General features: G+C 41.4%; 1 protein-coding gene across 4 annotated transcripts in view; it reads right to left on the minus strand.

Annotated features, from left to right (window-relative positions):
- Positions 1-374: 374 nt before the first annotated feature.
- The window catches only part of ENOX2 (ecto-NOX disulfide-thiol exchanger 2), a 283434-nt gene continuing 268007 nt past the window's right edge, over positions 375-15801 (minus strand). For all 4 annotated transcript variants that reach the window (XM_082681777.1, XM_082681774.1, XM_082681776.1 and 1 more), the window contains 5 exons: positions 15317-15498; positions 12848-12955; positions 8047-8155; positions 5095-5180; positions 375-1942 (listed from right to left, as the gene is read on the minus strand). In XM_082681777.1, coding sequence (XP_082537903.1) covers positions 1811-1942; positions 5095-5180; positions 8047-8155; positions 12848-12955; positions 15317-15498 — 617 coding nt within the window. In that variant the 3' untranslated portion in view covers positions 375-1810. The remainder of the gene's footprint in view (positions 1943-5094; positions 5181-8046; positions 8156-12847; positions 12956-15316; positions 15499-15801) is intronic.

The raw sequence follows: 15801 nt of genomic DNA on the forward strand, positions 1-15801 counted from the left end.
TGGCAGTTGCTTTAAATGCATTTTATTTAACTTATTTAAATAAGAAATAATTGTTAAGTGGCAAATTTCCCCTATTTCATAGGTGTTATTAAAACAAGGTATTGCACGACCCCTGAGACTGATGAATCAAAGCCTTCTGTAGCGTTGATGACAGCGATGCTTCATTGAGGAAGCTACTGTAAGAATAACCCTCGCTTCCTGCTGGTGCCACAGCTGGTTGCTTAGGGGGAAGCCAGCTTTCAGCATGAATGGGCTGCTGTGGAATCCTGTTTTCTAGCTGTCAAAGCAGAAGATTTAGCATCTTCTTCCAATATTCTGGTAACTCAAAGGAAGAAATTGAGATGATTTACTAAAGGATTACTTAGAGAGCAAGCAATTCAAAACAGGACACCAAACTGAGGTATAAAAAAGGAATATTTATCTTTTAAAAATACAACTTTGAACACTACTGACATGTGATTTACAAAGTATTTTTGTGAAATACTCTTCACTGACTTTGCTTAGTACATTCTCTTATTTTCAATCAAGACTCAAGGGAGGGCATGCTTATGTTATTACAAGCACCACCAACACCACAGAAGAAAAGACCATCTCTGCCTCAGGATATTAGTCCCCAGTTCTCATCCTTTCCATTTCTTTTCCATCAGCCAGGACTTCCTGACTGGTCCACGCACACTCTGCCATTGTAATCTGCTGGTGGGCACTGCAGAACTACAGGAGTCCCAGTTCTCAGGACTCTAGGTGGAGCCGACCTATTTGTGCAAAGCTTCACACACCCTAGCCTACTATTTATTCATTACCAGGAATTTTCTATTAATACTCATATCAACTCTTTGCCGACATTCAGCATGAAGTAAACATAGTATTTACAGCAGTACATGGTTTGCAATTCAACACACTGACAGCAGAAGAAAAGGGACCACCAGACTTTGTAAGAAGACCAGAGGGGAAGCATATCAAAATAAATCCCTTCTGCTAATGTGTGTGTGTGTGTGTGTGTGTGTGTGTTTGTGAGCACACACGTGTGTTTTAATTCATAGAAAACTAAACATGCCCTCCTTTAAAAGCAGGCTATTTACAAGGTGACTCTGAATACCACATACACTTGCCAGTCATACTGGACACTTGCTTTCTGTGAATACATCTAGTTTTTTAAAAATTCTGAAATAAACCTTTTATCTGATACATTAGAGAAAATAACTTTGAAACATTTGTCAACTTTTCGTTCACAGTAATTTTGTAAAAAGCCACAAACCATGCTTTGTCTTTTAAAAGGTGAACCTGGTCAAGCACCTTCTAGCAGACACTGATATGTTATTCACTTACTGGCCTACTGGGAATTGGAAAGACAATGTCAGTTATGGAGTCCCTAGTGCTCCTTTCATTCCTCTCACCAGTAGCAACATTAATGTGAAGAGAAGTTCTGAAACACAAATCACATATAAATCATCAAAACATTTCAGTTAACAGTGTTTAAAAAATACTAAAGTCTACAACAGTAGTACAGACACTGAAAACACCCCAAATACTCTGTAGCCTCAGGCCTTTTTAAATACTACTAATAAAAAGAGACAACAATTGACAGAAAAGGAGGAAGTTACAGCACTTGAGGTTTGAGTCAATTTCTTTACAGGGCCTGTAGCTTGAGGTGCTGCTCTAGGATCCTTATTTTAAGTCAAAAGATATTCCAGGAATGAATTGACAAATTTAAAGCAATTTCCACTTGAAAACCATTGAAAATACAAATCACTTTCTAAGCTTGTCCAACACACATTTATTTTCAGGATCCCAGGTTGTCAGGCAAAGGGATTCAGGTCAGTTTCAAGCCCTCAAAGCCACAGAATTTCCATCTCTTCTCCAGACTGGCTCCAACTCCAGTCATTTCCTGCTTGAAGGTATGCTGGAGTCTGCTCATGAGACATTCTACATCACTGGTACAGATCTGTGGGACAGAGAGGACATCTCCATTCAGAACCAGTCCCACCTTCCTAATCTGGCTTCCCCAATGTTGCTTTAGAATGCTGACGCGCACGTGTGTGTGCTAGGCGTGGGGTCGACCTTCCCCTCCCTGTGTGTGTGTATGTGTCGGTTGAGTGGATTACAGATGGAAGCCTTCTGCTTGGACTGCCTGAGTCCACTGAAATTTCTTTTTGTTTCTGTATTTCATAACTGCTTTATTTAGGCATAATTTACATACAATAAATTCACTTATTTTACATGTACACGTTGATGAATTTTAGTAAAGTTATACAATAGTGCAACTGTCACAACGATTCAGTTTTAGAACATTCCATCACCCCCCCACAAAGGTTCCTTTGTGCCCCTTTGCAGTCAATCTTTACTCCCAAACCCTGACTCAGATCGTTTTCACTGTGATTTTGCAGTTTTTGGAAATTTCATATATGTGTAATTGTACAATATATAGTCTTTTGTGACTAGTTTCTTTCACTTAGCATGATGTTTTTGAGATTGATCGCCACCAAGCTTTCTCTGGGAAAGAGCTGGTGTCGGTCATGCGGAGAGGCTTGGGTCTGCAGCCAGCTGAATGATGGCTTATCAGTGCTGGTGATGTTACGTTCAGGCCCACTGAAGCTACAAAGCCTTTGGGGAAGAGAGGGAGGCAGAAATGGCTGCCACCAGAGCAGAAGTCTTCACACCCGTCTTAGTTCACAAAGGAAAAGTGACAGGAATAGAGAATGCTCTGTGTTCCTACTTCTCTGCTCCCTCTCCCCACTCCTCTCTCTCTCTCTCTCTCTCTCTCTCTCTGTCACAAACACACACACACACACACACACACACACACACACACACACACACACACACACACACCAATATAAAAACAAAAACAAATCTGTTGACCCTTAGGGTTTGCTTCACCTTTATGTTAGTAGCATAGTAGCAACTTTCCTAACTGTGAACCTGGATACTAGGGCTTGGCTGAAGAGCACTATGGGATCCTTAAAGAAATCCCAAGTTGCTGTCACAGTAAATATTTATAAAGGTGGTAGAAGGGACCCCCAAATTCTTATAGTACCATTGCAGGCTCTCTTTGGGAGGCCCTGGTACTACCCTGGCAGGAAGCTGCTCAGGAGGAACTGGCACTAGACTAGGAGTGAGGTCATGCCTTCTCCCCAGTGCTAGTAGTGGACTGTATCCAGTTGAGTGAATGAAGCACACTGCACAGTATCAGTAGAGTTGAATCCCCATTTCAAAAAACATAAATCTATAATGCTTATAGATATATACATACAATATAGGTGCAGCAGATGTATAAAAAAGGGTCTGAAATAAGATATGCCAAACTGTTAACAATGGTTATCCTTGAGAGATGGGACTGTGGGGAACTCTCCCTTTGCCTTTACTGTAGTTCTATATTGCTTACATTTTAAAGAGAACATGTTTGCATTATTTTTGCAATTAAAAAAACCGGATCGTTTTTACTGACACAGAGTTCAGTTTCAAACCACCTCAACAGACCACTTGGTCCTGGTGCTCACATTGAATCCCTCCCTTCACTGCCAATGGGCTGGCCGCTTAATTGCAGAATAGCATCACTTCCCAGAGATAAATGCCAGGCAAGTGCTAGCTAAAACTAAAACAAATGCCGTGAGGAGGATGTATCACCACAGCTGGATTACCAAATGGGCCAGTGCCTCTGTTAAGAGGATATATGCTTATGTACCACAATGTTCATTGCAGCTCTATTCACAATACCCAGGACATGGAAGCAACCTAAGTGTCCACTGACCGATGAATAGATAAAGAAGATGTGGCACATATATACAATGGAGTATTACTCAGCCATAAAAAGAAACAAAATTGAGTTATTTGTAGTGAGGTGGATGGACCTCGAGTTTGTCATACACAGTGAAGTAAGTCAGAAAGAGAAAAACAAATACCGTACGCTAACACATATATATGGAATCTAAGAAAAAAAAAAAAAAGGTCATGAAGAACCTAGGGGCAGGACAGGAATAAAGACACAGACATAGAAAATGGACCTGAGGACACGGGGAGGGGGAAGGGTAAGCTGGGACGAAGTGAGAGAGAGGCATGGACATATATACACTACCAAACATAAGGTAGATAGCTAGTGGGAAGCAGCCACATAGCACAGGGAGATCAGCTCGGTGCTTTGTGACCACCTAGAGGGGTGGGATAGGGAGGGTGGGAGGGAGGGAGACGCAAGAGGGAAGAGATATGGGAACATATGTATATGTATAACTGATTCACTTTGTTATAAAGCAGAAACTAACACACCATTGTAAAGCAATTATACTCCAAAAAAGATGTTAAAAGAAAAAGAGGATATATGCATAAATGGCTTAACATTTTGGACATCTAACTGTCAGAAGTCTGCATTCCAATGGCACTTCTCAAAAGGCCCAGATCCTATGAAATAGTGAGTACAATCCATGAGCAGCTTTAACTGAATGCTGCTTCTGAAAAAATTGTATCATGAGTTTATTTATTCTGAGGGGTCAAGAGTCCCCTCCTGCCTATATGAGGATGCATCCTTGACTTTCCAGGGAACTGGCACTTACCCTTGCTCTTGATGCTTTGTGAGCTCCCCCACAGGATAGCATTCAGGGAAGGAACCGGCCCATGAGATCAGCTGTGAGCAAATATGCAGTCTGTATTACAGACTTATTGTTCCAACTCTTTTTGTCCCTGCCTTGATTGTGTCATTGTAGATAATGGCAGTGCTAATGGCTAAAGGCCCAGGGCAAAAGTTTGACTGGTGAGAAATATTTGTTAATTAGCATATGATATGTAAAGTAAAAGGAGGAAAATTCTTCTAAGATATATCTTGGAAGTAGGGTGGCCAATTCATTCAGGTTTGCCCGGGACTTCCCCGGTGTCAGCGTTAGAAGTCCCAAGTCCCAGGAAACCCTTCAGTCCCAGGCAAACAGGGACAGACGGTCACCCTATTAGCAAGAGAGAAACTTTACGCTGAATCACAGTGAGAGAATAGGTGAGGGAAATTTCCTTACAGTGATTGCTAATGACTTATTTGTGCTTGAGGAGAGTGAGGCCACCTGTTCACAAAGAACCCTACATCGCCTTGCATGGCCATCTCAGGCCCCCACATACCTTATTATCAAGACGGTGCAAGTAGGAGCAGATATATTCAATGCTTGCTCCAAATGGGTGGACATGAAGGAATGTGGAGATAATCCCTATAGAGACAATAGCATGGAGGTTACACTTGAGCATTGTATTTGTTGAGATGCCACATGATAGCGTCTAGCAAGAGTCAACTCATATGTACATCATATTATGTACTGGGCACTATTCTAAGTTTATATTTTACACATTTAATCTTTACAACGACCCTGTGAGGTAGGTATTACCTACCATCCCCATTTCACAGATGAGAAGACACTGAGCCACAGAAAGTTTAAGCAACTTGCCCAAGGTCACACAGCTGGTAAGTGGCAGGTATTTGAATCCAGACAGTTGCTCTCAACCACTATGTGTATTGCCTCTCACTGCACTATACCGCATGCAGAAAATCTGGCATTTGAGGAGTCACTTCCATCATTCATGATGGCTAAACGCCATTTGAGTTCTACGTTTTACAATGAATTTAGACTTTTACAATGACTTTAGATTGTGCTGGGTTTTTGCAGTTCCTCTGAACCATCTTTAAATTGGATTTTAAACTCTTATGCATTTATTAATGTCTTGCTGTTGTGGCAAAAGTGCAAATCATGTACTTTGCCTGATTAACCTTGTGCCTCTCACAAGAGAATCTGCTGATTGTATTTGGGTTTTATTCCGTGAGTAGGTCTGTAAAGAAAAGCCAAACATTTCCTTCATTCAAGTGGTGACTAGCATTCTGTTTGTCCTCAGAGCCCTGAATATCTTCAAGTAACAGAATTCTTATAGCAATTTACAGCCTCCAGGGATGTGCATGATTTCTAACTCTAGAGTGATTGGCAGCTACACATACTGCCTTGATTATTCTGGCCACCAGGTTAATTGTGCTAATACTACTTCTTTCTCTGGCAACAGGCAGCATATAAATTGTTCAAAAGTCTACTATTTTTTCTTTATTTTTTTTTTGAATTCCTCTCCTTTCATAAGATCTTAGATATATCAAACAGACCCAGAACTTAGTTTGCTGAAAACTGCCAGGAAATAAAAGCTAAATTTGATTTGGTTTATAAACTATGAGTTGTCTATATCCCTTTAAGCACCTGACAAAGAATATCACAAGTTTAAATTGTAGCTTAAAGTTCAAATAAGTTCTCTGTAAAAGTCCTCCAATATTAGATGGCAAGCGGGTGGGTTGGAGGATCCAGGAGGAACTGATGGTAGGGTTCAAAACTCTATTCAAAATGGATACTATTACTTATAACACTACTTTACTCTTTTTTTTTTTTTGCGGTACGGGCCTCTCACTGCTGTGGCCTCTCCCGTTGCGGAGCACAGGCTCCGGATGCGCAGGCTCAGCGGCCATGGCTCACGGGCCCAGCCGCTCCGCGGCATGTGGGATCTTCCCAGACTGGGACACGAACCCGCATCCCCTGCATCGGCAGGCGGACTCTCAACCACTGTGCCACCAGGGAAGCCCTACTTTACTCTTAAATGACTTGGTAAATTGAATTTCTAAACACTGACTCAAGCTGAGAAACTTAAATTCTGAAGCAGACAGTCCATATTCAAAGGAATTCTAGATACTATGGTCAAGAAATCCTGTCAAATGCCAAGAAGTAACTCCATAGATTTCAAAATACGAAGGAGTTTTTGTGGGTTCACACCCAAATAACCAATTTAAAAAATAGATTTTCCTTTCTGTGAGTTCAAGACTACTTTCTTTAAAAAGCAAAACACTAAACACTTAAGAATCTTTGTTTCTAGAACTATCCATTTACAGAGGTTTCCTCCTACCCATAGCTCTTCTCTGACAGGTCTCCCTGTTGCCATGCCAATTTGTTAAAGAACTTTGAGTTCGAAAACGGAAATAAGTTGTCACTCTTCTTGAAGACTCACTGGCAGATCCCCCTGTGCATCTTTATTAACATATCAAAGTGTTAAATCTGAGTACAATATCCATTACTGAAGGAGGCGGATATATCTTTAAAATATGCAGAAGCTAATTAGTGTGGAGAACTTTTGAGACTGGGGTGAGGCTACAGTGTGGCTCAGCTTCCTAGAAGGCAGCTGGGATTATCTGCTGAGGCCCAAGATTAGCCCCTTTTAAATGACTGAATATTTTAGTCATTTTAAAGGGGCTCAATCTGCCACTGTTCTCCAAATAGAATATAAAGTCAACAAGCATTTGTGAATAGTGCTGTAAGTGCAAAATGTTTCTCATTTATTGAGGGCTTACTGTGGGCTGGGCACTGTGTTTAGTGATTTAGATGAATTGTCGTATTTAATACTTGCAGCTACTTTTAGACAGGTAATATTATTATGCCCATTTTGCAGACGGAAGAACTGAAGCTCAGGATGGAAATGGTGGGGTCAAGACAGAAAGCCAGTTCTGTCTGATTCATTAACCACTTATGCTATCTTGCCTCTGTGAAAAAATTTTTATGTAACGAGAGCAATTGTAGCATTTATCTCATCAGAGCCCACCAGGGTCCAACACCCCACAGACAGCCTCCTGTGTCGCCTGCCAGTAACCTGGAAAGACAGGAGAGAGACACACACCTTCTCCGGAGGCCCATCTGGAGAAGCTCTCTGCCAAACAATGTCTGCACTGTCCCTTGAGTGGGAGTGAGAGGGCTCACCTATCTTTGCTTAGAGATTTAAAAAATCTACAACGTGTTTCTCCAGTGGATCCCCTCTTAGCATAGCACTTATACTGACACACTGGATGTGGCAGTGGTCACCAGGAGTTTGAAGAGGGCTGGGAGCCGCTATTACCGTTTTGATTGAAATCTGTACTTGTTCTTACCCTGTTGTCTTCAGGACTCTGGGTCCTTGCACTGTCATGCTTCATAAATGCTTGGCATGTGCTTATGCATCTTAGGTTAATCCTTCCCCCCACTCCACTGCACTCTATCCGTTGAATGTGTGTGTTAGCTTCCTTACCCACTAGCAGTGCTTCGCGTTCAGATTTGATAGGACAGCTGTTCAGGGTCTTCTCCAGAGGGTAGTCACTATCCTGGCTCGATGCACACAGTCTAGAGGCACAGCTTTCCTGTGGGAATAATATGTCTCCTGGGTCAGTGCACCTTATATGGTAATAGACTTGGTTTCAATTATACAACAGGGAACTTCTTAACGGCACCTCGAAAGCAATACTGTGCAATTTTGCTTATTGAATGGGAGGAAAAATAGCATAAATTACAAAAGCATCACCAATAATCCAAAGCTTCCTTATAAGCCTTCAAAACACACACACAAATTTAGACATTCATCTTCACTAGTCTTTTTTTTCCCTTCTGCCTTTATCATTCTTGACTCTATGCAAGTAGTCTGGGGAACCAGACCCAACATTTATTGTCTGTAAGATGCCAGGTACTGTTAGGTATGTTTTATCTCCATTCTACAGGTGAGGAAAGTGAGGCTCAGATAAATCGGGTAACTTGCCTAAGATCACATTGCTAGAAAATGGTAGAGCCAGGATTTCATCCCAGGCCACCCAATGTGAAAAGGACCATTCTTTTTTTTTTTTTTTTTCAATTTATTTATTTATTTTTGGCTGAGTTGGGTCTTCGTTTCTGTGCGAGGGCTTTCACTAGTTGTGGCGAGAGGCGGCCACTCTTCATTGCGGTTCGCGGGCCTCTCACTGTTGTGGCCTCTCCTGCTGTGGAGCACAGGCTCCGGACGTGCAGGCTCAGCGGCCATGGCTCACGGGCCCAGCTGCTCCGCGGCATGTGGGATCTTCCCAGACCGGGGCACGAACCCGTGTCCCCTGCATCGGCAGGCGGACTCTCAACCACTGCGCCACCAGGGAAGCCCAGGACCATTCTTTTTTATTTTAGGTCCACACTATGCTAAAGGTCAGTCCCATATTGGAATGGAGAATCTACAGTGTAGCCGATCCACTCACAGGTAATCAACTGTTGGCTCTTGAACTAAAAATTAGAGCCTCTATTTATTGACTATCAGCTCTCTCTCTCTTTTCTCTGATAAGGACATTATCAATTAGGATATTTATGACTTTACAGCAAGAAATGACCATGACAGTGGACTTCTTTGTTGTTGAAAGTTTTCTCTTTCTGAGCATAGTGGGTATGTTTCATAAGAGATACTCAGGTGAAATCCATGACCAGCAGCCAAACTGAAAAATGCCTCCAGACCGTTCTCGGGTTTTTCTTTCTCTCTTTGGGTACTGAGAACATCTTTTCTGTATTATAAATGTGAAGCAGGAGCCTTCAGAAGAAGGAATAAAAGAAATCAGTGCTTCAGTCTCGCTGCTGTTGTAAAAGAGAGTGCTGGGGAAATGTTCCGGAGCGGGGAGCAGATCATGGATGACTCGGATGCTTCGTCACTTCTTTCCTTCCAAAAGCCCTCAGCAGGGACAGGTTTCCTTCTTTTTTCTTTAAAGATGCCTTCAAAGCTTCCAGGATGCTGCCCCTGAATGAAACTAATGGTCTTTGCTGCAAGACATGTTGTTTTGTGGATTTACAGGCTTCCAGGCTGTAGTCAGAAGGGAAACCTTTCTTGATGACCTATTCAATCTTTGGTCTTTAGAATCCAATCCAGTCAGTAACCATCATGCCAAGTTTGATTTAAACTGCTGGCTCACTTCTAAGCCACGGGCTGTACATGTGCTTCTAACCCCCTTAAAACATTAAATGATCCAGTAAGCCATTTCTTAAGTGTGAGAGTTTAACAGATGGGGGTTCATTTAAGATATGTAGACACCCTGAGAAGTTTTAGCCATCTTGAATCAAAATGTAGCCTTACTGAAAGCTGACTTCAGTTTTATTATAGCTGGCATTTAAAAAATTAGAAGGTATATTGAAGGGATGCTTATCACCTTGAATTTTTTTATAAACAAATATGAAGCTGCTTTATTAAGATACATCATCAATTCAGAAAAAATTAGATCCCCACAAATAAAACAACTAATTTCACAGATGACAGTATTAATCATGAAAAATAATAAAAATAAAACATTATGAATTACTATGAAGCATATTCAACAGTTACAGAAAAGAGAGGAATAGTATTTTCCTAAAACTGGAAATAATGGAATGATCTCAGAGTGTTTATAACATAAACTTCATTTAAAGAGAAGCACACAGTTAAAATGTTAAATTAAAAATAAATGAAAAGGAAACAAACTGGAAAAAAAAGTTTAATGGCTCTTTTAAAGGGTAGAATGGCCAATAAGGTAGTAGGAAATGGGCGATCAGAATTCAAGGGAGGGTTCATGATATCACCTTGAATTTTACTAGCAGATTCCAAGAGCTAGTTCTTTCTGCAGTAAGACAGACATAAGTCACATTGTTATATTGCAAAACACTGACAATAACTCACACTGTGGTTTACTGTCAAGAAACCCAAACAAAAAGAAAAAATGTCCTTCCTCACCAAAACTTATTGCTTTCCTTTCAACCTGGAATTATTTTTGCAGTCTAATGTGATGGTACTTTGCTTCCTAACCTAATTGTGACAGTTTGAAATATTTGGTCACAAATCAGCTTCCCAGAGAAGATCAGATTATAATGAACTGTCATGACTTTCCCTGAAGGAAACCTCACTTAAAATAGCAGGACAGAAACATATTCTGACTCACATTTTTCTGATTATCAGTTGGATTTCTCTCCCTGTCCTCTTTAGCTGCCACTTCAAGGTATATTTAGTTGCAAATGGGAAACACTTAGACTCAGGTATAATATTGCAAGATTTTTCAATGCCATTTGACCCTTCACTTCTTTAAATGAAATACTTTACAAAGCAGAGAGCTGCTTACACGAAAATGTCCTCAAGTCAATTTGTGATGTCAATCCTGAAGAGTGATTTTAAGCTTGATGTCATTAGGATAACCCCACGTTCATCTAGCGTCTTCTGGCTACACTACACACACACTCCATCTTATGCAAGAAGGGAAACAGAGCTAAGTAGCAGCTCTGGGACATTTTAGAAGCTCTGATCGTATGAGGAAAGTCCTGCTAAATAGAGCAGCTTTGGCACTTTTCAATTAAATGCTTGATAAATGAATTTGTCTGGGATTATGCTCATTTCTTTAGTAACACCCACAAAACTGGAAAGTGAGTTGGTTTTATGAAGTGGAAAAATTAAAAGCATATTGCAAATGGCCTCCGGAAGAAAACACTTCACACTTTCAATCATTTGTTTCAATTACACCAAGGTTGCCAGTTCTTTTTTTTTTTGCGGTACGCGGGCCTCTCACTGCTGTGGCCTCTCCCGTTGCGGAGCAGAGGCTCTGGACGCGCAGGCTCAGCGGCCATGGCTCACGGGCCCAGCCGCTCCACGGCATGTGGGATCTTCCCGGACCGGGGCACGAACCCGTGTCCCCTGCATCGGCAGGCGGACTCTCAACCACTGCGCCACCAGGGAAGCCCCCAGGTTGCCAGTTCTTAATGGCACTCTGGGGGAAGTCACTATGCTGGCAAACACACCCAGGGCCTGTATGCATTGCATCTTCCTGCCCTGAGCACAGAAGAGAAAAAGCACAAGCTCTTGTGGAACCGTAGAACTGTGGAATTGATTTCTGGCTCTTGGTCTAAGCTCCTAATCTTCTCTCTTTTTTTTTCTTTGTTATTTTTCTTTATTTATTTTTGGTTGTGCTGGGTCTTCGTTGCTACGTGGGCCTTCTCCAGTTGCAGTGAGGGGGGGCACCCCTCACTGTGGCGCGTGGGCCTCTCATTGAGGTGGCCTCTCCCGTTGCGGAGCACAGGCTCCAGGTGAGTGGGCTTCAGTAGTTGTGGCACGTGGGCTCAGCAGTCGTGGCTTGTGGGCTCTAGAGCGCAGGCTCAGTAGTTGTGGTGCACAGGCTTAGTTGCTCCGCAGCATGTGGGATCTTCCCGGACCAGGGCTCGAACCCGTGTCCCCTGCATTGGCAGGCAAATTCTTAACCACTGCGCCACCAGGGAAGCACCCTAATCTTCTCTTTCTTCTGAGACATTAAGTCAGGCAGCTATGGTCAATGGGCCTTTCTTTCCAGAGGATAAGTTCACTTGACTGTTCAGGCATAAAGGAAATTAGAGAGGTGTGACAGGGAGACGCCATCAGTAGACTTTACATACCTTAAATAGACTGGGCACCTGATGCATGGTTGAGATACATTAATCCATCTAGAAGTTCGTGGACTTTCTCAGAGGTCCTCACTGGAGGTTCTATGGCTGCAGGCTCTCATTAGGCAAAGTCCCATTTTGCCTTCCCAGTTGCTATTATCTAGCTTTAGAATAATGTGTCTCCTTGTTTGCTTTCTAAGTTTCCCCCCTTTTGGTTTTGGCTGTTTCAACCTGCAGCAGCTCATTATTACACTAGATGGAGTGTCGGCAAAGACATGTCAATGTTCTGTTGTACTTGTGTTCCTTCGTTTAATGAAACGCTTAATTGAAAGTATTTTGTGTCACACGGGCTTTCTATGTTGCTATTTCCTTGACTAGATGAAGCAGGGATGAGGTGTATACTCTGATCTTCTCCAAGAAGGAAGACTGAGGAATGTTAGGGATGGATGGACATTTTATTCATTGAAAAGTGTACTCTCCAGAACCTTTAGAAATGCCAAGGACTCATACCTAAAAGCAGAGCCCTTGATTCAAGAATTACCCTGGAGAAGGGCTTTTAATCCCCAATCAACCAACCATTCCACATTGATACCTATTGGTAGGAGCTTCCAGGGCATTTTCATTGTCACTGAAAAGGGGGAAGGGGGGAAAGGGAAAAGGGTCACTTAGTACTCATGTACCTTTTCTTTAAGATTTTCCAACATTTTTTCCACCTGTAACTTGTCATCTTTGATTTTTTCAAGTTCAGCTTCTTTCCTTTTGTATTCCTCTTGGACTTTGAGTAGATGCTACAAGAAAGACCAAAGACAATCAAGTCTTAAGAAGCCACACTTCACTTAAAAACACTGGCTGAAGTTAGATATTAGGCAGGCCTGCCTCACTTTCCCCCAGTACACACAACCATTTCTCCATGCAAAGATACTAAAGGGAAAATCAAGATACTTTTCACTTGAAGTTATTTTATCTGGCTCTTATGAATCTTTTGGATTTGTTCATATTTTAGAAAGAGTCTGAGAAACTAATTGATCTAATCACTTAACTTTCCTATTCCAGCCAGATGTAAAGGTAGGGTGCAGTTAATACTATGTGGACAATATCTTGATTTTGGCATAGAACTGAACTTGATGTGTAAAGCATTCTTACAAATAGCCATTTTCCAAGCCAAGTTCAATTTCTGTGAGAAAAGTAGTAAAGAATCCAAATTTCACAAATGTTAGTTCCCTTATCAGTAGGCAAGGAACTGGGTTCATCATTAATGATTACTACAAATACTATGTATTTAGCATCTAACATGTGCCAAGTATTGGGCAAAGGGTTTCATATGCATGATCTCATTTAAGCCTCACAATAAAACTATGATACATAAGCCTGAAGGTTAGAGAGGTTTAATGGTTTGCCTAAGACTATTCAGATAGTCAGTGCCAGAGCTGGGACTTAAACCCAGGTTGAGTCAACCCCACAGCCTATGCTCTTAACCATCATATTAGACTATACATCTATCGGGGATAAGATGGGAGAAATTTTACCATTGTTTACAAGGCTACTGTCCAATAAAAAGTAATCAAAATGAGTAAAATTAATTTTTCAGGAGGTAGAGACCTAATTGTCTCACCGAAGTTTTTGAAGTGATGGAATGAAAAAAAAGTTCATTAGTTTTAAATTGAACCACTCCATTCTTTTTTTTTTTTTTTTTTTTTTTTGCGGTACGCGGGCCTCTCACTGTTGTGGCCTCTCCCATTGCGGAGCACAGGCTCCGGACGCACAGGCCCAGTGGCCATGGCTCACGGGCCCAGCCGCTCCGCGGCATGTGGGATCCTCCCGGACCGGGGCATGAACCCGTGTCCCCTGCATCGGCAGGCAGACTCCCAACCACTGCGCCACCAGGGAAGCCCGAACCACTCCATTCTTATGTGGAGTGGTTTCAAATCAAGGTAAGAGGGGAAAACAACAACAAGAAAATGTTTTCAAAGTTTTGCTTTTCAGAGGCTTGCAAAAGACCATTGGGAGAGCTAAAAGACACAGTACGATGTACATGGTTGAAATTCTTTGAAGTCTAGCTGAGGAGATGTATTTTTTGGTGGAAAGATATTTGATGTAATTAAACTAGATCCCTGATCTAATTAAACTCCACGGTGACAGTAAAAGGAAGGTAAGCATTACTTCACACATTTTGTTAATAGGAAAGGTGAAATATTAATGTGATATTGCTTGTCACATAGGAAGACAATGATAGCAGAAGTAATAGGAACATGGGGCTCTTAGTGCCAGAAGAGACTCCCTGTTCACAATTTGTGATTTCTAAACATCAATAAGCTTTGCCCTAGATAATTCCAAGGCACACAATTAAAAAATTATTGGACAGTTTAAGTTGTGAGGAAAATGGCTGGTAGTCTGGCAAGACAGAAGAGGATAGTACCCTTACTCGGTACTACTCCTTTACTATAATGGAAACAGATGTTGATATCTTTTAAATAGTAGGCTTGCTGTGGTGGTTACATAAAACTTCTAGATATTGACCATCCGTTACACAATGTTGTATTTGAATGCAATTACAGTTGGATGCACTTGTTTACTTTACTTTTTATACTTGGGATAAAGTGCTGGTAAACTCATTCACATAAATGACTGAAAACAAAACAAAACAAAAGCACATTGGTATTATGTGCCCAAAAGCACTGATACTGAAAAACCCATAACACCCCTCCTTCCAACCAAATCAAGGGTAGGATTTTCGCCATTTCTTCTAAAAGACTGTATTATTTAGCATTGTGTCAGCTAGATACTTATTCACCAGCACTGTTGCATATCTAAGTAATTAAGGTTCGTCATAATGACCTTGAGACCCTGTCCAAATCCCAAAGTACATTCCGTAGCATAAAGAAAAGATTAGGTTATGCTCAGTGTAGTTTTATTGTTAAGTATTTTTTACTGAATGCACATTCTTTGAAAATTGGTGATCCATTGCTATCTCTGCATTTACCAGAATATTTCATGAACTACAATAGATAATCCCTTCCTCAGCCATGCCAGAGAACACAATACCAAGAAAATAAGAGGTTTGCTATTCTATTTGCTTGCAGGGGCCCTTTTACAAGTGAGGAGCTGATTACTATCCTTCCAAAAAGCTCGGAGGACCAAAATGTCTTTACCTGTTGCATTCCTTGCAGGGCTTGCTGCAGGAGTTTCAGCTGCTGTTCCTTGTTTGGGTCATCTTCTCTGTGGGCTTTGCCTTGTTCTTGCTTTAGCAGTTCCACCTCATTCCGGTAGGCATCAAGCTGCCAACGGAGGCTGTCATTTTCTTCTTTCAGAGCTTCTGCCTGTGATACTAAGGCTAAACAATCAATACAAAGGAGTAAAAACCATATATCCAGATTCCGTTGTGGTTCACCTTAGTACCATGAAAACTTGGTGTTTTAAATTGACATGTATAAAAAGCCTCTCAATGAGAAACTTTAGATCTGAGTTGGCCATGGTAGCAAGAGATGGACACAAAAGCACAAAGACTCGTTTTTGTAAATGAACACAGAATTCCAACACACAAAAGTCCTCATTGTGTTTCAAATTCTTCACCTCAAACATCAGTAAAATATTTCTAGGTAACATCACTTACTTTTACTTGAAATGCTGCAAATAA

The sequence above is a fragment of the Grampus griseus genome, assembly GCF_964374135.1.
Source record: "Grampus griseus genome assembly, chromosome: X".
In the NCBI taxonomy this organism is placed as follows: Eukaryota; Metazoa; Chordata; class Mammalia; order Artiodactyla; family Delphinidae; genus Grampus; species Grampus griseus.